The sequence below is a fragment of the Zonotrichia albicollis genome, chromosome Z (genome assembly GCF_047830755.1).
Source record: "Zonotrichia albicollis isolate bZonAlb1 chromosome Z, bZonAlb1.hap1, whole genome shotgun sequence".
Taxonomy (NCBI): domain Eukaryota; kingdom Metazoa; phylum Chordata; class Aves; order Passeriformes; family Passerellidae; genus Zonotrichia; species Zonotrichia albicollis.
The window spans coordinates 17,755,801-17,780,806 of NC_133860.1; the positions used below are offsets into that span (position 1 = coordinate 17,755,801).

At 40.6% G+C, this 25,006-nt stretch overlaps 2 protein-coding genes across 18 annotated transcripts in view; both read right to left on the minus strand.

Annotated features, from left to right (window-relative positions):
* Positions 1 to 228: 228 nt before the first annotated feature.
* Positions 229 to 14,190, minus strand: AGXT2 (alanine--glyoxylate aminotransferase 2). Its single transcript, XM_005488837.4, has 14 exons — positions 13,941 to 14,190; positions 12,274 to 12,359; positions 11,713 to 11,897; positions 11,284 to 11,407; positions 10,353 to 10,447; positions 9,154 to 9,247; positions 8,053 to 8,146; positions 7,126 to 7,226; positions 5,977 to 6,069; positions 5,123 to 5,255; positions 3,947 to 4,035; positions 2,370 to 2,519; positions 1,925 to 2,023; positions 229 to 444 (listed from the first exon to the last, which is right to left on the minus strand). Exons 1-14 carry the CDS (start codon positions 14,029 to 14,031, stop codon positions 334 to 336), a joined length of 1,545 nt encoding a protein of 514 aa, XP_005488894.2. The 5' UTR covers positions 14,032 to 14,190; the 3' UTR covers positions 229 to 333.
* A 2,052-nt stretch (positions 14,191 to 16,242) lies between these two features.
* PRLR (prolactin receptor) overlaps positions 16,243 to 25,006 on the minus strand; it is a 152,458-nt gene continuing 143,694 nt past the window's right edge. For all 17 annotated transcript variants that reach the window (XM_074533300.1, XM_026794595.2, XM_074533301.1 and 14 more), the window contains one exon: positions 16,243 to 24,650. In XM_074533300.1, coding sequence (XP_074389401.1) covers positions 23,640 to 24,650 — 1,011 coding nt within the window. In that variant the 3' untranslated portion in view covers positions 16,243 to 23,639. The remainder of the gene's footprint in view (positions 24,651 to 25,006) is intronic.

Sequence of the window (25,006 nt, forward strand, 5' to 3'; positions counted from 1 at the left end):
ATTACTGATTTTGATAGGATTTTCACAGGGGAAAGAAGAACATATGCCTGCCTCTCCATTTGATACCCTGTTAATCCAGTCAGGTTTTTTTTTGATAATGGCAAAATAGGTGTGCAGTTCATACAAATCAGCGCTGTAGAACTGAACTGTAGCTTTACAAAACAGATTACACCGTGTCCTTGTTGAACACTGTATCAGACAGAACACTTATGATACTGAACAAGCATGTAATAGTCACACTGCGATTTTATTTTCCAGGGTAGATTAGTGCCCAGTCTGGGTTGCAAGTGTCAGGGATTGTGTGTGCCTCTCATGTAAGGAAACAAACCAATTCTATTTTGCAGCTGCTTTGTTCACGTGTCTCTGTAAAGCAGTACGAAATACTTCTACAGCAAAGTCGACGTCCCTCTTAGTAATGCACATAGGAGGCTTAATTCTGAATGTCTGAGGAGAGAGAACAAAAAGAAAAAGGAAGTGCTCAAATTGTATGGAAAGAATATGGTTTCAAGCAGCCTATCTGGGTCAGCACTCCCGCCCCAAAAAAGTGAGGAAAAAAGGAGAACAGCAGTGCAGGCACTGAGGCTTATGATAAATGTACTCTGAAGTGGAGCAATTTTGAACTTGACTGCACTGAATTGCATCTGACTCATGACCCCCTCTTGATAACCTAACTGCCTCCACAAAAGACCTAAGTAGAGTAGGTCGTGTCTGCAGCTCTGTTTCGGCAGACAGAGTAAATCTCAGATGGATTTGTATGAAGAAAGAACAGAGACAGATGTATTTTCCTTTCTTGCAGCTCTACCACAGGGAAAAGTAGTATCTGCTGAGAATGGCAGGCTCTCCCATTGTGTCAGCCGATTTGCGTTTTTATTATAGGCTGTTTTTAAAGGCTTTTAAGAGAATGCATTATGAATGAATCACTAAATACTACATTGTAGTTAGGGTACTATAGCTGGAAATGTTGATCAGGAAGCGTTATATATACAGCTACACTTGTCAAAAAGGCAGTCTCTTAAGTCTGGATTTTTAATCTATGTTTCCTAGAGTATTTATTTTCCATAAGAAGCTTAAATTTCAGATTTTTCTGGCCTCACATCATGGGACTTAATACAGGAAGAGCAGAGTAATGGGCTTTCCCACCCACAGCTGCTGCTGAAGCAAACACTCACAGGTAAACAGCCCTCTTATCAGACAGAATGAGATTTTACTGCACTGAGCTTCAGCTTGTTACCTGCCTCTTGGTCTGTGACTTAGGGAAGGACTGATGAGGTAACAGACACAGTGTCTGATTTATTTTAGCCACCCTCCATCCATCTCACATGGCAGCTGCCTCTGCAGTGTCAGAGGGGCCAGCCCTGAGGCAATTCTCTGCCATTAGCTGAGTGCTGCAGGGAGCTGCTGCAGTGTCCTGGCTGCAGCATGGAGTACACTGTCAGCTGCTGTGGGCTGATGGCCTTCACATCCAGCTCTCTCTTCTGTGCTGTTGCTGAACTTGCTGTCAACACCATTTTTTTTTTCCTTTAATTGCCATAGAATTAGAACATTACCCAGCTCCCCTGACTCAAAGAACTACTAGTTTTGTACTGATGTGTCAGGTGATAACCTAAACTGTGCAAAGACTTGTTCCTGAGTATTACTGAGTTCTTCTAAATTGCATTGACTGTATACCTTGCATACCTTGGTTTTCTAGGGGAAGTTGTCCGTCTGAAGGAAAACTTCAAGCATTGAGCTTGTTCAGAATATTTGACAATAATCATATAGTTCTTGCCCAGTTTTAAAATAAGCAGTAATAAACAGAGATGGCTCCTAAGAGTATACATTTTCTAATTTATTTACTAAACTAAATTAACTTAACATGAGGGAAGCAGGGATGTAGTTCACAAGGAAAGATAATAAGCTTTATTTACAACCAGAGGTTCAGTACCTGACTGTAGAGCCCTCCTCTGCCAATCAGAACCCCCATGTCTTTACAGTCCTCCCAGATCTGACTGATTTCTTCAGCTGGAAGAGGGCGTCGGCTGTCCTGAGGAAAGGAAATACTAAACTTCACTCAGATATTCTAAATTAGTTCTGTGACAAAGATGTATATTCCAGTCTCTTCAACAAATCCCAACTCTAGCTGAAAATGTTAGCTGTATAACTTACCTGCTCTCATAAGGCTGTGCAGTTAAGGTGCATTTCACTGTTTACTCAAAGCTTGTGAAATAGCCGAATGATGGAATGTTCTGGCTCGTTTTTAGCCAGAGCAGTGTTTTCCCACTGCACTGTCTGCTTTTTAACAGGAAATATTTCTATTATTTCAACTGAAATAAAATGTGATAAAACCTTCAATGGCACTGTAAATTGAAAGGAATGAAGAGGTCACTAACCTTATCTGTCACCATTTCTACTCCAATCATAAGTCCCTTGCCACGGACATCTCCAACAATCTCAAATTTATCCCGTAGTTTAGCCAACTCCAGCAGCATGTATGTTCCCACATCCTCACTATTTTTTTGTAGATCGTCTTCTTCAATAGCCTGGTTAAAATGAAGTACCATGACAGTGTTGCAGGAAAAGCTTTCAACACATTCTGTTAATCCCCATTGAACTTGTCACTATATTTATCTCACTTCCTTGCTATGTTCCTTGACTACCTCACTGCTCACATTTAGAAGAGCTCTTCACGTCACTGCTGTGGTGATCACAGCATCAGAATACAGTTGCCCATAATACTTTCATATTTCTGTGTCCCTTTTCACATTTTTCTTAATGTTTACATTTAATCCAGTAATTCCTGCTCTCTTGTACTTGTACTGGAAAATACCTGACCAGAAGGATTATTTTCAAAATCTTACCAGAATGTTTTAATTTTTTCAGTATCATGAGAAGAATACAATTTGACTAGGCTTATTTATGTGTACTCAGCAGGGAACAGCTTGAATACTATATTATATTTAGCAACAACATGTTTTTTTAATAACAATCTTTTCTTCATGCTGTCCTCCTTAATCAGAGTTCTTATTTGCAGGCGCATACAGCACCTACACACAAACCATTAGATGAACCTACCTAACATCTGCATTTAGAAAAATTACATTTAAAAATAATTACAGAAGATAAAGTGGTTGTTTCTACTTTTTTTTTCTTTCAACTCCATTTTATTCTTCCTGACTCTAACAATTTCCTTGGAATTATTTCACAGCCAGGCTCCAAGTTATTTCAGAGTTGAAAAACCCCAAAACATGGGTTCTTTATACAATCATTCATCTTATTAATAGCTTAAACTCCCCCAAACCACTCAGGAAAGTAACATGAATAGAAACAGTGCCTGCTGCAATGAAGTGCACTTCAGGAATGAATCTTCTGTGCATAATCAAGACAAATTGATTTGTAATAGTGACCTACTACCCACTGACTGATTTTCTACTGAATAATAAGTGAAATATGTTGCACATTTTTCTGTTTTCTTTATAATGAGGTAATTTTTTTTTTTCCAGAAGAATTTTTGACCTTAGGTATTTGTAATTGTCTGGTCATAAAAGTTTTTAAGCATAAGGTAAAAGCTAAAAGTTTTTTAAGCATAAGGTAAAGCCTAAAATTTTGTTAAACATGTATGCCAGAAAATAGATTTTCTTAGCTGTGGATTTGTATAGGGCTATGAAAAAATTAGCTAAGGCTTTTCAGTAAGTTCTCTTCTACAATTTTATTAACAAAGTAGAGAGCCCAAGGGAGATAAAGATGATTCTGAAGTCATAATTACAGGGCTCCTACTCCTTCTAGAGGTCTGAAAATTTTTGCAATTAAATTAATCAGGATTTTTTCCTGTGTATGTGACACACTGGGGCACATAATACGTGCATATGTTTATGCACTTTACTCAGTTATTTTAAAAATTGCCCACATAGAAACTTATATGTGCAACTTTCATTATCATACAAATAAATTCATATAATGGTCTCTCTACCTCAAGAACTGCAGCTCCAGCTACGCAGGCCAAAGGGTTTCCTCCAAACGTATTAAAGTGAAGGTTTTGAGCCAAGGAACTTGCAATTTCTGAAAGAAAAAGAACAACACTGGTTACTCCCTCCATTCATAGAATCACAGAATCATAGAATCGCAGAATGTTTTGGGTTGGAAGGGACCTTAAAGATGATCCAGTTCCAACCCCTCTGCCGCGGGCAGGGACACCTTCCACTGGACCGGGCTGCTCCAAGCCCCAGCCAGCCTGGCTGTGAGCAGTGCCAGGGATGGGACACCCACAGCTTCTCTGGGCAGCTGTGCCACTGCCTCAACCCCTCACAGTAAAGAGTTCTTTCCTCATATCTACTCCAAACCTAATCTCTTTCAGTTTAAAGCCATTCCTCCTTGTCCTGTTACTCTATGCTCTTCTAAAAAGTCCCTCTGCATTCTTCTTACACTGGAAGGCCAAAATAGGTCACCCCAAAGCTTTCTCCAGGCTGAGCAATCCCAATTCTCTCAGCTTTTCCTCTTAGGAGACGTGCTGTGCCCCTCTGATCATCTTGGTGGCCGCCTCTGCCTTGCTCGGTAACTGTACTGAATTGCTTTAAACATTTGTTACTGTAACAACAATTTCATTTGCTGTGGTTCAACTGTGATTCTACTGGAGACAACACAGCAAGATTTCCTGGAAGCAGTCTGTGCAAAATATGAGTATTTCCAAAAACTATACTGCCTAGCAGATACCAAAACAAAACTTATTTTAAAAGTCATGCTTCTAACATATGCTCTCACCTGCTATCTACAGATTTTCCTCCCTAGACTGAGCCTGCCATTTGTAGGAATCAAGCAGCTGGGTTATTTATTCACAGTATATTTATCAGTAAAACAGTGAATTCGGTGAGGGTTTCCAGGCTCTTTTACCAGCTCTACAAACCACTCACATGTTCATTCCTGCTTCAGTTATACAACTAAACCCATTTAAATACAGCTTTGTACTGATACAGCACATGTGGTAAAACAGGTGAAGCAATGAGGACCCAACTCAATTCTCAAAAGATAGATTGAGAAAAAGTTTTAAGTAACATTCAGCTTTTTAAACATACATCTCTCCATCAGTAATTATTTTGTATTATATTTTGCAATTACTCTGTTTCAGATCATAGTGGAACAGAACACATACCTTTTGTTGTAACAACACCTGCCATTGGGAAGCCATTGCCAATTCCTTTTGCCAAAGTAACGATGTCAGGGACCACACCATGTGTTTGAAACCCCCAGAAATGGCTGCCTGTGCGTCCAAATCCCGTCTGCACCTTTCAAAGGAAAAATTCAGGGATACACTCATCACTTTCTCATGCTTTATGATGTATTTCCTTTTCTTGTGTTTTTATTGTTATTGATTTGCATTAAACAGCAACTGTATCTGGAGTCAACTTGTATTAGGACCCTTATTCAGATGGTTCTACACAAAATGCTATTTATTGTAATTGGGTTTTTGTAAGATGTCATCATGTCTTAGGCCTGGTGAGATGCACAAATAAGATGCAGTGTCCATTTCAAAGTGGAGAAGAAATGTAAAAACATTTGACACATTTGATACTATTGTAGTATTGTTTTAGCTAAGAAAATTCTACTCCTAAAACATATTTTGCAGAGGTACAGCAATCAAGTATTTTATGTATTCTATGTGTGTCAACAACACTCATAAAAGGACGGGTTATTTTGACAAATCTTCCATCACAAGTAGCATTTGTTGCTACTTGTTGCTATTCGTTGCATATTTGTGTAAATTTACTGCTCCCAGCAGGTAAAGACTGAAGTCTGCTACAAATCTTTGCCCAAAATGAGAAAAAAGGCAGTAAAAACTGGGAGGCTCTTATGCTTGGAAAGATGCAGTTTAACACTGTGTTAAACTTAAGCTATGAAGTGTATCACATTTCACTTAGATTATTTCCAGGCTTCACCTGGATTCTTTTAGGACAACTTTCAGAAGTACCCTACTCTGGAATTCTTACGTAAAAAAATCTGACTCACTTCATCTGAAATGCAAAGGCCCCCTCTTTCCCGTATAAGCTGATAAGCTTCCTTTAAGAAATTTCTTGGGTACTGAACAGCTCCATTAACACCCTGCCAAGAGAGAAACACAATGTTTTCAGGAACAGACAAGGAAACAGGAATTCTACTTGAGAAAAGAACCTAGCAGCCCTCAGGTAACAGCAGGACTGCTATTACAAGCTTCCGGCTCCAGCGATGAAATCACTTCAGAAAGCTCCTGCTCAGGTCACGCGTTCCCACTCCACAGTGCTGCCTGCTGCTCCGCGGGTGGTGCTGGCAGGAATGTTGGTGAGACCATGATCACTGTAAGACCAAGTCAATTAACAACAAACTGCAGAAACAAGGACCATGAAAACCTACACACAGCAAAACCCAGGAACTGTTTGATGAGGAAGTTAACCAGAGAATTCATATTCCTTCTTTGGTTAACTTGTTTAGAACCTTGCCTCCTCCATGTCTTTTCACCTTGACAGTTTGCACTTGCCTTGGAAATTCAATTTTTTCCCTCCACCTGGACCAGAACAGCTTTTAAGACTCAAATACATAACTACTTAGAAAACAGTAAAAACCAGAGAACTGCTGCAGTTTTCCCTTGTAGTTACAGTTCTCACATTGTTTCTCTTGCCTGGGACAAATTCTCATTTTTCCTATTGAAGAACCATGTCTAAAGCAATTGTGAATGTAGGGTCAAACATTAGGAGAATGAATCCTGTGGCCATCAGTTACTGGACAGCTGTTAAAAATGTAGTGGACAACATGACTAGAAGAGGGAGAAGGAGGTTGAGTTAAAAGTTTACAGAAATAGTAATGAAAATTGAAAGGGGATAATAGAAACCAAACCATAGCATGCATCACACTCACTATTTAAATGCAAAAAAAAAAAAGTATGTTTAATTCTTTGTTTAATATCACAAGAAAAATTCTAGTTCCATTGAAGTCAGTGACAAAAGCTGAAATTTGAAGGCAGTGCATCCAATCTTTCAAACATTTAAGGTGTTTAAATCATTACAAAATCATAGTAAGAATCAGCAAACATCTATGTTCAGGTTGCAGCTAAAGAATATCAGATTTGAGTATTTATTTCACACTACTTGTGCTATCACAACTGAGAAATGGGAAACTACCTACTTGGATTGGTTCAGCAATAAATCCAGCTACTGTCTTGGGCACTGAGGTATTCAGAGTATCTTTGAACTGTTCAATGTACTGGTCTTTTGCAAGACATGCACCTGTTTACAGGGGAAACAGTTTGAAGGAAATTTACTTCACATGACACAAAACTAGCTTCAAAGCATGAAACTATGCATCTAAGCAACAAGTGTTGTATGATTGTGTGGTAAATACCACCTCTCAAATGAACAGTAAAAAGCTAAACATTAAAGGAGAGAGTCTCTTCTTGTAAATGTGTACTCCATGGTTAGTGCAGGTAGGAGGATTCAGGAGAACACAGTCTGTGCTTAGATAAAGAACAGAGCAATTAGTATGGCTAATGCTGCCATCCACTAGGGACAGCAAAGCTAAAAACAAACCATTCTGTTATGTGTCCATATGAATTAAAATAATAAAAAGTGCTTGTTGAAACAGTAGAAAAACAGATTGAAACTGTTGTTGGCTGCATAGCAGTAGAGGAAATTTCACACTGTGTTGTATACGGAACATCTTGCCCCATGTAAGACCTCCACCTATGGCTGGTTGTCCTTACTATTTGCCTTATTCCAATATAAAAGCTGGAAAGCTGTCAGAACTTTAGAAACCACAAAAAAGACCATCAACCCTTCTGTTCTTCCAGATATGCTGAAGTGAGTTCCACAGCTTCCAGAGTTGATCATAACAAATACTGGAAACAAACACTGGGATTTCAAGAAGAAATCTGAGAACGTGGTGTCATCTGTCCCACATTTTTCCCATTGGGATGCAGGATCCTGAGATAATCTGCAATATTTCTTTTGGGTCAGCCTTGCAAAACCTAACCAGTCATCTACTTTTCTTGAGGAGGTAATCATAACACATTTTCACTAGTATTTTGTAATCCAAACATTTTTGTCATGGACCAACCTTCAGTACAGCTGCATTTTCGAACAGTTTGCACCGGAGAATCTCTACAATGGCTGCCTCCCCATGGACCACGAAAAACATCTGGTAACATTGTCTGTCAGGCATAAGAGAAATAGCTACAGATTTGATGACACCTTTTCAAGAGATCTTTTGATCTGATGGCTAATGGCAAAACAGAAAAACAGCTGTTAGAATCAAGGGGCAAACACAGTTCAAGGAACTTGTGTGAAGAACACTTGGGGAGTAACACCAAATAACCAAGACAGTTTTGGAATCAAAAATTTAGAGTGTTGCATCAATAGCCACTCAACTGAGTTTTTATTCCTTTTTTCATTCTTAAGATATTGGTTACCTAAAGGTAATGCCAGCATTTTAAGAGCTTCTGGTAGTATTTCGGTAATCTGAAATATGAACAAAATCTGCAAAGTAGAGTGAGGCAGGCACATCTAATAGAGAAAACTCCAGCTTTTCAATCCTTGCTGCTGATGAAATACCGCATGAATTAGGGCACTCTCTGAGACAGGCTGGGGAGCTGCTGTAAATGAGCCTTCCTATGGTTAATAAATAACGTGGCTGTCACCTGTAACTATTGGAGTCTGCAATAGCAGCTCCTAGACAGAAAGTTATTCCAATCTGTTCAAGGGCAGGGACATAACACACTGCCATTTAACCTCAGTGGATCTCCTTAACAGATGTGTCTCCTGTCTTGCTGAGATAGGATTTCCAGTCATTGTAGTGAAGGATCTGCTCCAGACTATCTGAAAGCAGCTTTGCACAGATCTGACAAAACAAACTTGCTAAAAAGGGTTCAGAACATTATTTTGCTCCTTACACAGACTCCCATGAAAACATCAAGCATGACTAAAGAACTGCAAATCATGGACCACTTGTGTTATGGCTGTTCTAACTCCAAATTAGCCTAAGAAACTATCCATGGAAGAAAAGGGAACTCTGGCTCTTGTTGAATTTACACAGCAGAAACTGCTACACTGCAGTTTTGATTAGTGGCCATAAAGTGCTTGAGAGCAGAAAACGGCAATTGCTGAAATACTCAAATAAACTGTTAGTTACCCAGATTATGAAAAAAATATAAATTCTCACAGTTGTACAGCCAAAGCCATTGGCAACGCCATGCTTATAAGAAGTCAGAGATGTCAAGCCCAGTGCGTAAGGGCTGCCTCCGTGGTATCCTCCTCTGTGCAAAAAAAACAAAGCAGATCAACATCACTCATTTCTGAGAACTGTCTGCAGTAATATCAGTTCTGAGAAGGCATGCTTCTGAGATATAAATTTTTGGGGAAAATGTGCATTGTTGCACTGAAACTAAGAAGATTCCTACAGCCATTTTTTGCTCTGCCTTTTGACACTGCTATTACAAATATAAAAACTGTGAAGAAATGTTTGAGAGGAGATGAGTACAATCATTGGAACCAACAGTGATTCAGCCAATGCCTCATGAAATTCTACTGTAGCACCAGATCCCTACAGAGCAAACACCTCTGTCTTTTGAATCTTGGAAACAGTTGCTGTCTCCAAAAGGTATTGCCAATCATTAAACTAAATGGTGGTTGGCTGTCAGTTTTATATACAAATCAAAACTGGTTAGTGAGGATACACAGGCAAGGTAGGTACTCAATGTTCTGTTGAACACAGTAACAGAAAAATACAGCTCTTCATTAACACAGCCTTTTATTCTAATATTTGAGGCTCCCTGGGCTGCACAGTAAAGGGAACTGCTTATGCTGGTGTTTATTTACAGTGTACTGGAGTTCAGCCCACATCCATCCCTGTCATTAAGCCAGAAGAGCTGTTTGTGTACCTGTGCAGTGAACTGTGGTTCAGGGCCCTGACAGAATAACAAGGCAGCAAAGCAAAGCAAACAAAACCCAGCTCCCAGGCAGAGCAGTTCTCTGCTGAGGTTCACTGCACTGCTGTTCCAGAGGTACCTTTGCCCCCACAGGGGCACTGCAGAAGGGAAATGGAGGAAAAAAGGAGCAATTGCTCAGTCTTGGTCTGGCCATGAACAAAAGTCTACCAAAGCACAACATGAACACAGACATCAGATCATTTTCTAGGTAACACAAGCAAAAATTGCAGGTTGCATTTTTATTGCAAACTAGTCCTAACATGCTGTATGAAAACTTCAGCTCCTGATTTACTTCTCTTTGTCAAATACAGTAATTTTATAGCATTCTCCTCGGCAGACCTGGGGTGAAAGAGTTCTCAGTTATTTCTTGTTTTAGGCACACAGAGAGTGATCCCACACACAGAGTGGTTTTGTGAAGCTGTGTCAGCATTACCTGAGACAGATGATGTCGAAGTTACGAGTGTGTAGCCTTGCCATGAACATAGCTAAATCATTGGCTTCTGACCCACTGTTGGTGAGATAAACCACCTGTGGGAGAACACTTGGGGTCAGTAGAGCACAAAAACACCTCCTTCTTCTTTGGCATCAGACCATGTCCCTTAGTAACACGATGAATTCTAGCCTAGCACTGCCACAGGGCGACTTCACCACGATAAAATTAGTGTTGCCTTTATGCGACAGATGAGAACAAAGATGCAATGGATGTGCTCTGGGAGGCTACAGAAAGATCTCAAGAGGTTTCTGTTTACAGATTTTCCTAAGATGGATTTCTGATAGAGAGAAATTAAAGTGTTGGTTCAAACTAAGTGGGGTGTTTAATTTTTTTTTACTCTCCTTCCATCTTTAAGATTGCAACAGCTTAATGCTCTTCTGCTAGCCTAATTTCATTTTATCATAAATTTATTTTACCTGAGAACAAAAGTTATTTTTCTTACTGTTTCACTAAATATGAAACATGACATTTTTGTGATTTATCTGTTTAAATGTCGGTAAACATTTACACATACTGCACAAAATACTGTCAAACAATTTCCACTGTGGATTTTCATGACATCAAGATAATTAAGGCCAGCTATATGTCAGAATAGCAAACAACTTCTTTGTTCCTCCAAAGTAATTTTTAAGCCCACAATGCCTCTTCACAGTGAAAAGTGAAGGGAGAAAACAAACAGAATTTGGGGATGTTATGCCTGTCTACAGCTGGGTCTGAAGAAAAAGGCCCTGAGGACACTCATGCTCTTTAACTGACAGTCTGTATTCCCCATACAGTAAGAGAGATATCGAGGCTCTTGATTATTTAATAAATACTTCTCATAAACAGAGACCCACTTCACCAGCCCCTGCTCCTGTCAGAAGCAATTTACCTTCAGTGGATCTGGAAAAAGAGAAGTTAGCTTCTCCGCATACTCGTGGATTGCTGGGTGCATGTAGATGTTGGTGGTATGCCACAGGCGAGCCAGCTGCTTCTGGGTAGCCATAGTTACCTTCCTGCATGTAGCAAGGCAGAGACAAAGGGATGGAATTCCACACAGATTCCTCACTCATACCTGCACATACCTCTGTGCTATTGATTCTGCAAAGGCAGATGCTGCACCGTGTGCCAGGTGGACGGGCAAGCAGACCAAATTAATGAATCCTTCAAAATGTAGCAGAAACTGAACTGTGACACATGGCAATTCAGTAAGTTATATTCTGATTTTAGGCTCACAGTGCTTCAGATTAATGAAGCACAAAACAAGCATAGGTGTCTCTACCTGGGTTTTGTACCATAAATCAAAAAGCAACATACTTACGGGTGACAGTGTCCAACACTGACAGTGACAATTCCAGCTAAGAGATCAAGGTATCTTCGTCCCTCATGATCAAACAACCACTGCATATGCCCCTGGTGCAGCAGCAATGGCCTCTTGTAGTATGTTTTCAGTGAAGGTGCAATATTTTGTTCACGGATCTTCTGCATGCGTTCATAGGGATAGGACTGAGTGGAATAAAACAGTCAGTATCCATCCCAGACTTCCAAAGATCCAGAATCAAGTAGTTGGTGTGGAGCACACAGATTACACAGCTGTCTACAGGATTAAGATTGTAATAGATTCTGGCACACAGAAGGCTGTTCTACAAACCTCTGAAACTCAGCTTCTTGAAATAAAGTCATGGTTTTGCACAAACCTCTTTCTTAAAATGTTTTCAAATTAGAGATTTGTCACATAGGTACATCTACAGGTTATATCCTAGCTGTAGCAGTTGGGCTATGCCCAAAGAAGAAAATTTTATAATCATATTTAGCAGATGAATCTGTCCCCAAACCCAGTAAAGAAGCTTTATTTAAATTCAGTGTAGTATACATTACTTACTTCATATTTTTCAGGTACAAAATCACAAGGAGGCATTTTTGCTTGTGTGGAGAGGGCACTTTTCCATTTCTGCTGCCTAAAGGCAACTATAAAATAGTAAAAGAATTATGAAACACTTGGCAAACAACACACCTAAAATATTTGCTCAATAAGCTTGTTCAATGAACACACGAGCTATAGTCACAGAAATTTTCGGAGGTTTTTTTTTAGTCTGAGAAGTTTTTTGGGGGAAAAATAAGTAAGAGGCAGAATATATGTAATTTTAAAAGAAAGGTGTTTATGTTTCACCCATTAAAACTCAAGTTTTTAGTTTCGCATGGGATTCTATTTTGACAGAATAATAATTTTTATTTTGAAAATAAAACCTATTTCTAATACAAGTTCTTGTCTGGAAGAACTGGGTGAATGCTCTGCAGCCAGGTGCCCAGGTGACTGCAGCATGGGCAGTCCAAGGGAGCAGGGCAGAGGCAAAGCCGGGCTCACCGAGAAGGCCCCGCATAAATGGAGCTGAGCCAGGTCCAGGGTCCACCCAGGCAGGAGCAGCAGCAGATGGGGCCAGGGCAGGGCTGGGCACAAGGCCACAACAGAAGGGCAAGGTCCATCCAGGAGACAGAACCAGGGCTGGGCTGGTGGCAAGGCTCCTGGCTCAGCCGAGGCAGAGATGAAACCAAGGGCTCCTGGACAAGGGGTACAGCCCTGGGGGAGGCTGTTCAGGGGACACGAGCTGTGCTTAGGGCCCTGATAACTCCAGCTGCCATCTTCCATTCTTGCTCCAAAATCCTGGGAAGATCACACTGTCCTGCCTTTCACTGAACTGCCCATGCAATTCATCAGGTATCAGAAAGAGGCACCTGATTGCCCAGAGATGCTGTGGAGTCTCCCTCACTGGAGACATTCAAGAGTGTCCTGGACACAATCCTGTGCCGAGTGCTCTGGGATGGCCCTGCTGGAGCAGGGAGGCTGGAGCAGATAACCCGCTGTGGTGCCTTCCTACCTGACCCATCCTGTGATTCTGCGAGGAGTTATCTCAAGAGACTCTATTCCTGCACCCAGAACACTAACTACTGAGAGTTACACACTTGTTTTTAAAAGCCAAAGGTTAAAACACATGTGAAATGTAAATGACTGAAGAATAAAGTTTCCTGAAATTAATTAGACACAATGTCACTTCCCTTACAACCACTTACAGCACTAATGAATATAGAATCTACAAGAGTCCCGTCTCAAAAGAGAAGCTAAAAACCCATGAGTTAGGGAAGATTTACCCTTGGAACTCTTCCCAAGGGATTTGCAGCTGCACGGTGCTGCCATCCCTCCCGAGCTGCAGGGAGCCCCGGCCGCCCCCGGACCGCGCTCGCGCCGCTCCCTCAGCGCTCCCTCAGCGGCCCCTCCACTCCCTCAGCGCTCCCTCAGCGTTTCCGCCGCTCCCTCAGCGCTCCCTCAGCTCTCCCGTCGCCCCCTCAGCGCCCCCGCCTCCCCCTCAGCGCTCCCTCAGCCCTCCCGCCGCCCCCTCACCTCCCGCTCCTCTCCCTCACCTCCCCCCTCCTCTCCCTCACTGCCCCCGTCGCTCCCTCAGCGCTCCCGCCGCCCCCTCAGCGCTCCCTCAGCGCCCCCGCTACTCCCTCAGCGCCCCAGCCGCCCCCTCAGCGCCCCCGCCGCTCCCTCACCGCCGCCGAGCCGCCGCAGCCGCCCCGCCATGGCCGCCCGCCCGGTCAGCGCACCGTCCCGGCACGTGCGCTGCTGTCCCCCCGCTGTCATCACAGGCCATCCCCTGAGGTCATCTCTTGCTGTCTGTCCCCTAGTGTCATTCCATGGTGTTCTTGTGCTGTCCCATTAGTGTCACCCTGTGCTGTCCCATCCCGAGTCTTTGTCTGATGCGGTTTGACCGTGAGCCCTTCAGAAGAGCCTCGACAGGCAGAAGAGATGGTCAGAGAAGAACTCTCTGAAATCCAACACAGGAAAATGTAGGATCCTGCCCCTGGGGAGGAACAGCCCTGGGTACCAGCACAGGCTGGGGCCCAGCCTGGTGGGAAGCAGCCCTGTGGAGCAGGAGCTGGGACTCCTGGTGGACACCAAACTGTGCATGAGCAGCTGTGCCGTGTGGCCAGGAAGGCCAGCAGAATCCTGGGTGCCTTTGGAAGAGCAGTGCCAGAAATTCAAGGGAGGTGATCCTGCCCTGCCACTCAGCTCTGGTGAGGTCTCACCTGGAGTCTGCTCTGGAGCACAACAGAGACATGGCTCTCCTGGAGTGGGTCCAGCAGAGACCTGCAAAGGTGATCAGGGGATTGGAGCATCTCCATTATGAGGAAAGGCTGAGAGAATTGATCCTGCTCAGCCCTGAAAGGGGATAACTGAGAGGGTACCCCATCCCCATCTGTCAGTGTCTGCAGGGAGGGGTCAGAGCGTGGACCAGGCTCTGTTCAGTGGTACCAGGCAGCAGGATGTGAGACAGCAGGCAGAAACTGATGCACAGAGAATTCCACCTGAACATGAGAAAAATCTTCTTTACTACGTGTGTTATTGTGCAGTGGAAGAGCACAGTCACACACACAGAGTAAAGAAGACTGTCTCCCTCACTCAAAATAGTCAACTGCCTGGGTGCAGGCCTCTGCTGTGTCCTCTGGGGTGAAGCTTGAGCAGGGATTTTGGACCAGATGGCCCAGTGTTGGGCCCTTCAACCTGACCCAGTCTGTGATTCTCTGAATTGTGTTATGTTAAATACATCTGGGTGGATGGGGAGAAAGTGGCAGATATGCTGAGGGCTAACCTCTCTAGGCTGATGACCCATTTACTCCCTTGTTTTGATTTTGTCAGGGAAGAGATGTAGCACAACCTCTTACAAGGATGGGACAATTGGGAAGCTCTATTTCCTTTCTCCATTACCTGCCATCAGCCAAGCCCTGGCAGCCACACACTCAGTCTCCACCAGTGGGAATGGGGAGAGGAAGGGAAGGGTAAAAAGCTGGAAAACCCTTGGGCCAAGATAAAGACAGTTTGATAGGAAAAGCAAAAGCCACACATGCAAGCAAAACAAAAGGAATTAATTCACCATGTCCTATGGTCAGGTCATCTCCAGGGAAGCAGGGCCTCTCACGTGTAATGGTGACTAGGGAAGACAAACACCATCATTCCAAATGCCCTGGTTTTACTCAGTACTTCATATTGAGCATGGTCTGGAACATCCCTGTGGTCACCTGGGGTCACCTGTCCCAGCTGTGTCTCCTCCCAGTCTCCCACGCACCCACAAAAGGCCTTGGCTCCGTGTAAGTTCTGCTCTGCAGCAACAAACACATCTCTATTATCATCACTGTGTTCAGCACAAATCCAAAACACAGCCCCACCTGCTGTGGGGAAAATTATCTCTGCCCCAGCCAAAACCAGAACATCCTTGTCATACTTAAGAATCAAGGGTCAAGGTGGCATTACCTGCCACCTGAAATGGAAATTGGCACACAGTTTAACCAGACACAGTTGGCAGTGAGAGGTATTTCACGTTGCTTTTGGTGACCCTGCCTGCTCCTAAGAGAGAAGACTGACCCTGGGTAGCCAGGGGGGCAGCCCTAGATTTGCAGGAAAACTGCCCAATGTTGGTGCAAAGTGTCAGAGATGAATACCCTCTCGTAACCAGGGCAGTGCCTACACACTTTAGGACTCCCCCAACCCTCAACCTTTCTTGATCAAACTTTACCTTTGCTAAACAAGTCCCTGATTTTCAATGATAAATATGATTTAAATCAACATGAAGAGCCATAAAGAAACATAAAAGTTGTGACCAGGCATGTGAGTCATCTGTGTTACCTTGCTCAATTACTTAGTGCACCAAAATTGGTTAAATATCTATCTTTGAGCTTTCTCCATGGAAAACAGCAGAATCCTGCCCCACAGAATGTCTTGGATGCCTGGATTTTCCTTTTTCTTTCCATACATTATATAGTCAAAATGTTGCATATCATGAAGAAATACAGAATCTTGGAATTTTATTCACGAACTTTTATTAAACTGAAATGCGAACACCATTGCAAAGAGATTTTACAATGACAAAAGATCAAAAAATTCATCAGAAAGCTACAGACCTCATAACAATATTGATCTTACAAGTGAAAACACCAACAGATTTTAGTAAAGCCAGCACTTTCAATATTAAGAACTTAAAAAATGTATTTGAAAGCATTTTCTTTTAGATACACTTAGAAACAATGAAGAATTCCTGAGCAACTACTTTTATACCAGTATTCTCCAAAGAATGTACATACAATATATGAAATCTGATTCTTACAACTTCTTGAATTTTAGAAATTTACCAAAAAAAAATTTGGATCCGGTTCATAGAATAATTGTGCTTAAAGTCATTCTGTTGCTACAGTAATGACACTGCAATAACCTCTCATGTTCCACATTGCACACAAATTTTGAAACTGAAGTGGAAAAAATGCCTAGCTTGTATTGCAAATCTACCAACGAAATGGTTTATAAAAATGGAAATTGCTCTAAGTAGTGGGTCATCTCTTTCTCTGCTGACAATATACTGTTTATTCTGAAAATTATTCAGAAGGTGCAATTTTCATTTCTTTGAGAGTCTGCTGGCACAATTAAAGGCAAGGGAGATTCCACAGACTTTTACCCTCACTTAGTAGCACATCAGAATTTTGAACAAATATGATTAGTTTATTATTAACACGTTTTTTCTGGGCTGTACTTTTTCATAACAGTGCCCTCAGTACTGCTATATCTTACACGATGACTAAAACATACACAAAACCAAAAGATTTCAGAAGTCAAGATAGCGCTGAGTATCTCTGAGCAATATAACACATATATAAGAACTGATAGTTACATTATAACCGATTAACTGGTTTTGTAGTCAGAATAGAAAAAGTACTTTCCAAAATTAAAAACAGACAACACTAAGGCAGCCCAGGAGCTCTTTCTAAGTATAGCTGAGCAGTAGTTTCCTCTCCCTTTTGGAATGAAAGACAAAGGGATGAGAATTAAGAGTAGTCTACAGCATTATGAATATTTTAAAAAAATATGATACGACATCATTATAGTTCTGTCTGTAGAAAAATCTGCCTTTTTCTAGACATGTATGGATTTGCATCCTACTGAAGGAAAATTTTCTACAAGTCACTTCTACAATGATTTTCAACATCCTCTAAAAATTCTACTCAGTGCTACAAGTCTCTGAAACTAACCACTGCAGGAACTGAAATGAAATCTTTCAATTTTTATTTATGTGAAAATGAGGTGAAGGTACTCAGCAGCTCACAAAAATAGATCCAAAAGCAGCATTGTTAAAAAAATTAGTTAAATAATGTCAAGATCCAAGACAAGCAGCATCACCGAGTAGAAAAGGACAAAAAACCTTCCAAAAAGAGGAATATATAAAAAAGACCTTTTATATGTAACTGCTCTATGCATCAACATCTTGAGTATAAGATCAGCTCTTAGCATATCAGCATTCTAAGAGGCCACACAACTAATGCAGGTATTTTTCTTAACTACTTCCAACAGATATAATAGTGCCTCTTAAAAATGTAATATATTGAAGAGATGTATTTTAAACCTAACTTGGTAATTTTCAGAATTTATTACCAAGACAGAGACTTTCTGACAAAGGAAAGTATTAACAGATACATTGTCACAGGTACAAACTGAAACAATGCCCAGAAATGCCAAGAGGCTGCTTAGTAATATCCCCAAAGTGTTTTTTCTCTTGGAACTTCTAGGTCATTGAATTATATATACTAAATAAAAACAGAACAATGCTTAAGGATGGTAGAAATATGTGTGGGACAATGTAAATGGATAAATAAATCTCATCTGTATATCTGTGCAAAAAACAGAAGATTGTTTATAAAAGCAGTGTGGTGCACTTTATTTCTCTTGATTTTTTCCCTTGGGAATGTAGGAAATGCAGTGTCAGATCAGATGCTGAGCCTGATTCTTCAAGTTTTGTTTTTGCCTGGGACCAATGTCAGATAGGGGGAAGAAAATCCTGTAACTGGCAGAAAAAGAATGACCACTTCTCATGTATAGGACTTTTTTTGCTCATATGAAACAGCTGATCCATCGTAGCCAATTTCAGCATTTTGCCAGCCATAAGGTTTTACTGTTTTTGTGGACTATACCAGGTAGCTGTGCACATTCCCACTTTTGATATTAAAGTATTCTCTTCTCTTCCTTTTCCCCCCTCAGTAACTCATTTATCACTCCTCTCAGTTCTGCTAGTGCTCACGTTTTACTGTCTATTCTCTATATTTGATTCTTTCCCTTCCATTTTCCCGTCTTCCCCCCTGCTTTTCAGTTGTAGTCAAAATGCATTTTTCCCTCATCATCTACCATGTAGCATCCCATAGTGACTGTACTCCTTTTCTGTTCTGTCACATGCAGCAGGCTTGTCCCTCTCCCTGTCACTTAGTGGTGAACTCAGCAGGACCAGGTTAACATCTGGACTCTATGACCTTATAGGTTGTTTCCAACCTAAACTGTTCTATGCTTCTATGATATTTAAGCTCTTTATATCCCCATGTATTATGTATTTAGGCATCCATTTATCTCTATTTTTCTGCTTGACATACACCAGAAAAATGAAGAAAATCCCTGATTTGTTTCAAAATGGTTTTCAAGGCTGAGCCACAAGGTTATTAAAATTGGTATAATTCAGTCCATCTTTCCACACCCACAGGAACTGAAGCCTGATTTTAGTGTGACTGTTTGAGATAGCTGAGAGCAGGGTTTTCCATTTTTACTCATTTAGAGACAGAATTGGAAGGTTTGCTTCCTAGGAACTCAGCTGAAAACAGGTAATTCTAAATAGCAATTATTGATAAATACCAAGTTCCATAGCTGAGATCCAGAATGAAAGCACCTCTGGAAAATTGCCTCGATCAGTCCCAGTGACCTGGAAGTACAAACAGTGGCAAAAAACTTTTCAGGTCAGGAATGGGACTGATGCTTGACTGCCCATCTGGGCACCAAGGATATTCTTACAAAGTGGAATGTTCTTTAGTTTGTTTTTTTTGCCCCCCATATTAAAAACATTTAATTTTGCTACACATACATCTAGAATATTCCATCTTCATACTACCACTGCCACGCAAGTGATGATTCCATGACAAGCTGTTTGTTAGCAAAAGTATTTTGAATTTACAATTAAAATTTTTAAATTCTTGATAGATTGAGTCACAAATTTGCACACAAAGCAAAATGCTTTTTCTTGTTTGCCTTTTAAAGGGAGCAAAAAAAAAACCTCCGAGGTAGCAATTATTTGAGAATGTGATGCCTGATCTCATGATGCTTTTTTCACTTCATTTGTCTTTATGGCTTTGTAGAAGATGTCTGATGTCTATCAAGTGGCTTACAGGACTTCAGTTTCCTTGCACAACACCTTCAGATCAGTTGATAGTTGCCATGAAATTACAAAATACACTTGCAGGCTTCATGATGTAAACCCCACATAAATAATGCTTCAGAAAGCACAAAAAAATTCTGCTTATTCATTTTGAACACCGGCTGCTACTACACTTTGGACACTTGAATGACATTTAAAGCAGCTGCCTATTTTTCAGCCATTTAAACATAGACACACAGACAGATATACTACAGAATTCACTGGTTTGACATAAATCATCATTACATATTTGTTTTACAGTTTGTTCCATAAACACATATATCCTTTTACTAATATTATATCAGGTTAATTCACTGCATTTAAAAAAAAAAAAAAACTTTGTAGTTACATAGTATCATAAAGATCAAACCTAAAGTCCTTATCATGTGTGATACTGATCTTTGTGAGCACGAGCCAATTCATTAGTTTGTACTTCTTCTAAAGTCTGAAATATTACACAGAAATATTAAAATTGTACATCCAATATGTCTCTGCTAAAAAAAAATCTAGTAAACAACTGTATGGTAAGGAATCATATTTGCCAATACTGAAGAAAAGAAGTTAATAAAATTAGTCTGAATCAGAAGAAAAGGTAATTAAATAAAATATATATGTTCAATTTTAGGAATTTTGTAAAACTAATTATGAAGAAGAGTCTTTATGCTACCTTTCAGGGCTTTTAGGAACAAAGTAGTTCACACTGTAAATGACGTGGATAACTTTGACATTGAAAAGATCATTCACATTCTTGAAATAATTATTCCAAGCGAAAAATTTGACAAACTGTGCAAGAATTAGAGGGGTAAATTCTGTTCATCCCTCTGGATATCAAAGGAGGTAGCAACAGCCTGTTTTTCCTGACTGGTGTGCTATAATCTTTTATTGATTGACTCTGTAGAACTGCTGCAAAAACTCATGTACTTCCCAATGAAAAGCTTAAAGGCCTGCAAGAAAAATATTGTTGCAAACAGAAAAAATTAATTATTTGAAAATTCAAAGGACCAAATACTTAGCTGAAGGTTTTTTGATTCTACAGAACACTAGTATTTTATTTTTTTAACGTGCTTTCAGATGTTTAAGGTCACTTTCAGAAGCTCTGCCACTGAGAGGAACAAGCAAATCCAAGGGAAAACAATTCTCTCTGCACATTTGTTCAGCTTCAAGAATTAAATATATTTATGACAATGTGCTCAAATTACATTTAGCTAGCAAATCCCCCACCACTTCAAAGCAGCAAGCAAATGCCCCTTTTCCACTGTAACTGACTTTCCCTTTTCACAGGGAGACATGATGATTTGGCATATTGAGACATTCATCAGCAAAGGTGGGAGATGCTCAACACCACACAAAGTAATTTAGGCTACAACTATTTTACAGTTTCAGTATTCATTTATGACAAAGCAGAGAGACTCCTTGACTTTGCTTCTTTGTGGATTATTGGAGGCACACATGCCTACAGTTAGGCAGGATGAGTCATTCACTTAAAATCTGCTAACTGTTGTGTCTGTTTGCTTCAGGTGAGAAGTAACTTCAGGTAAAAGATACAGTGGGAACAGCCTGTTACTGTCATACATCTGGGTAGTCACTGTGTTCTAACCTTAGAAATCTACCCTATAAGGAACATCTTTAGGCTCTAGGCTTGATGAGATACTACAGCTTCTGTGCATTACTAGACATCCCAGAAGGCCTGTAGCAGCATATCTTTATGCACATCACTAGGTGTAGGAAATAGCACAGATAGAGCTATCTGTGTAAAGAAAGAGGAATGTGTCTGATCCTGTTAGCTCTGTTAGATTCAGTCAGAAAACTGAAGAGTTAATAAGACATTGTCAGACACAGTGTGTTGTCAGCTTACACACACATTCCTCATATCTCAAGAGTTGCTTTGCAGTACTTCTAGCATCTCTAGAAATATTTAAGGTATACTACAGACAGAGTATCTATGGTAAAATTGTTCAATTAACTATAACTGTGTTTTATGTTTGATACCTGGAGTAGCCCCTTCATGTCTTTATGTGTTAAATAAGTGGTTGAATTAGGAATCTAGGATGCCTTCCCCCACCTTCAGCAGAGCATCCAGACTGCTCTGATCAGCCCCTGGAATTGGGCAGCTGCCTGTACAGAGGACAGACTCTAAATCTGATGCCACCCTAATGTTACAGTCTACACTACCATGTATGTTTATAGACACACAGATGATTAGTTAAGTTTTAACACCCTGTCTGTGCAAAGGCTAGGTGCTTCTACCAACCTGTGCTTGAGCAGTTCCAGGGCTTTGAAGGTAAAGGGTGAGAATCTGATTTGCTGAATTACATATAGCCTTCTGGGACCTTCAAAATCTGAAATTCTCTTTTGTCTGGCTCTGCAACAAGTACCTGATACTGCAGAAAGGCTTGCACAGTGCATAAAATCAAAAAAATACAGCGAAAGTAAAGCTGTTCAGGAAGAAGACTACCAAAAGAGAGCCCATCTATCAAATACACTCCCCTCCACAGGTACAGGATCGTTACCTCACCTCAAGTTTCCAGTTTCCCCTGAAGCTAGAGATGCTGCCTAAATACTTGGCCCACTTTTAGCCAGTCATCATATGATCATACTTTTCTGGAGTCAATTAAACTTTTGTTTCAAGAAGGAAGGCCAGAGCAACTTTGCAGCCACTACAGCATAATTTTGATTCTGTCTTCAGTTACATGGGATATAATGGACCCTTGCTGTTCCACTGCTATTCTGGGAACACATGACCAGCCCAAATACATGGACTCCTCATTCCCACCGCTTTTTCAGTGGAGGTCTGAATCAGACCTTGGAGGCTGATTCCAAAACTATTGTTCATAAATTCATTATGAAAAATATGACTTCAAATTCTACTACCAGGGTCAGAGAAAAGTGCAGGATACAGGAGAGCCCCATGTCATTTACAATTGGCATCACAGTACAAATCCAAAGGGAAAGAACCTTGGGTCTCAAAACCTAAACTCTATTTTAATTATATAATTACAGGTAATAAAAAACCTGTGAAACAAATAATTTACAATTCAAACAGTAATATATCTGTAATATACTAGAAATATAGTTTAAAAATGTCTCCATATTCTTATTTAGTATAAAGTTTAATTTTATGCTTTGTATAGAAATTATAGCTTTACTTGTTACTGCCTCAGCAGAAGGAAAGAGAAAAGTTCCTCGGCAGCTAAATAGCACTGGGCAATTAAAAAATATTTTATTTTGCTCTTTTTTGGTAATAGAAAAATAGCCTTTAAAAATATGTAGTTAGACATATGGGCTTATATTAAAGTAAAATTATGTATTATATACAGTAAGGCAGTATATCATATATTATCCTGCTTTCTTCATTTTGGTTTGTCTGGACTAGGATATGAATTGGATGCAGCTTTCTGTCACATTGAAACTAAACAAAAATATGTTTAGAATAATTTGTTATTTTACTGCCATTTGTAGAATATATTTGCTTTTGTATATGATTTGTCATGTACAAGAGCTCCTTTTTCTCAAGGATTGAGAAGAAAGATAAGGAAAACAATGCAGTGTCAGAATGCATTCAGAAGAAAACACATTGTAGGTAAGAATACAGTTGTGCAATGATTTATCTAATGGAGGAACTGCTCAGACCGCTATGGTTTGCTGACTCACGCATAACAATTTTCATCTTTTTGAATCTGTGTTATTTCCTCAGGCTTCATCAACCAACAGAAGCTCTGCAGAACTGAATAATTATTTTACAGTGCATTTTTCACGATAGACAAGACCCATTTCATCGTTTCCCTGTGACAGAAATGTGTGCTAGGGATCCAGGATTTACGTCCACGACTATTACCTCGACTCACAGATTATTTTATTACCTGTACAATGCACATAGGAGGATAGGCTTTTGGAGGCTAGGCTTTTTTAAAGAGCTGTTTGCTATGTGATTTTGTTTTACTATGTGTAACTACTAAGTATGTGCTGTACTAAAAGGTTATTTAAAGGAGGGCATAAAGGAAGATGGATCCATGTAGTCTGATCCACTGGTGTCTCTTCTGGAGTCACTTGGAGTTGTCGTGCTGTAGCTCGTATTCTTCTCAGCTTGACTTTGCTGAGGGTTCTGAGATGTTTCTGCTACAGGTTCTTGAGATACAGGTGTGCTCTGACTGCGCTGATCTGGCAATAGTACTAAAATGTGATGGTCCACAACTGTTGAGACCTTGGTATATTCTTTGCTGGTTCCTGGAACAGTGCATTTTTTGGTCTTTTCATTGTTTTCTTTATGTTTCAGTAATAGTGTTGGTTCCTCATCTTGTCTGACTTTATGAACTTCTACATAGTCCATTAGTTTGGGATTCAGGAAAGGTGACTTGTTACTATGTTCATTTTGTCTGACCTGCACTGTGGTTTGGTCAGTTTTGGAATACTCCATCTCGTTTATCTTTTCCAGGTCATCATACACAGTTTCAGCAATAGGATATAGCGATTGATGACTTTCTTCATTTCCCACCAAAATTGGTGAAGTGTTCACATTTGTGGTGTTCAGTGTTATCTTGAATGCCTCCACAGTGCTGTGGTAGGCAAACATAGCAGCCTGATTACTGGGTAACTGAGCTGCCAGCCATGTGCACGACTTTTTACTCTCACAAGGGAGTGTTTTCTGTTCTGAGGTCGAGGCCGCACACCGAGTGTCCCAGCTCCCTTTCCCCCCTTTCTTTTCTTTAGCTCGTACATCTTGTGTTTGAAGAGTAGATGGAAGGCTGCGGGATTCCCTGCACTTCACAGGGAGGAGAGAAGGGCTATCACAGCTCCCTCGGCCTGAGTCACTGTCTGTTTCCTTGAGAATAATTTTTGTATTTTTACTTGGAGTGTCATGACTTGGCATGAGCTGCTGATCCTCACTGTCCTCTACCTCCAGATATTCTATCAGTAGTTCCTCGCAGTCTGATGTTGGAGGGAAACCATGGCAACCAAGAGCACTCAGTAATTCTTCAGATTTTCCTGTCTGAAGGTATAATGAAGAGGATATAATTTTTCATTGTCAACCTTAGGGATTATATGACTAGAACAATTGTGAACAGTCTACATATTTGATGCACAAACACTACGACAGTTACATTGCTAGACCTAAACCTGATTTCTACTGCTGCAGAAAATATTGAAAGAAGGGACGAATAATTCCTGAATTTCCTCAGTGGGGAGACAAACCTAAAATTCATGTTGTAATGTGGGAGGAGCAGGGAGCTTTTGGCAGGTATAGGTCTCCTGAGTCTAACAAGAAAGAAATGGAGGAGAACTGCAGTGTAGACATGTCTTGCCTCTGCAGCATAGCAAAAGACGGTGAAGAGCCTCTTCCTTAAG

Excerpts from the sequence above, each read along its gene's own strand:
- AGXT2 (XM_005488837.4), bottom strand. The coding sequence starts at position 14,031 with ATGACAGCGGGGGGACAGCAGCGCACGTGCCGGGACGGTGCGCTGACC. Across the intron at positions 9,248-10,352 it reads TTCGACATCATCTGTCTCAG|AGGAGGATACCACGGAGGCA; the intron begins GTAATGCTGACA and ends TTTTTTGCACAG. Across the intron at positions 7,227-8,052 it reads AAAATGCAGCTGTACTGAAG|GTGCATGTCTTGCAAAAGAC; the intron begins GTTGGTCCATGA and ends CCCTGTAAACAG.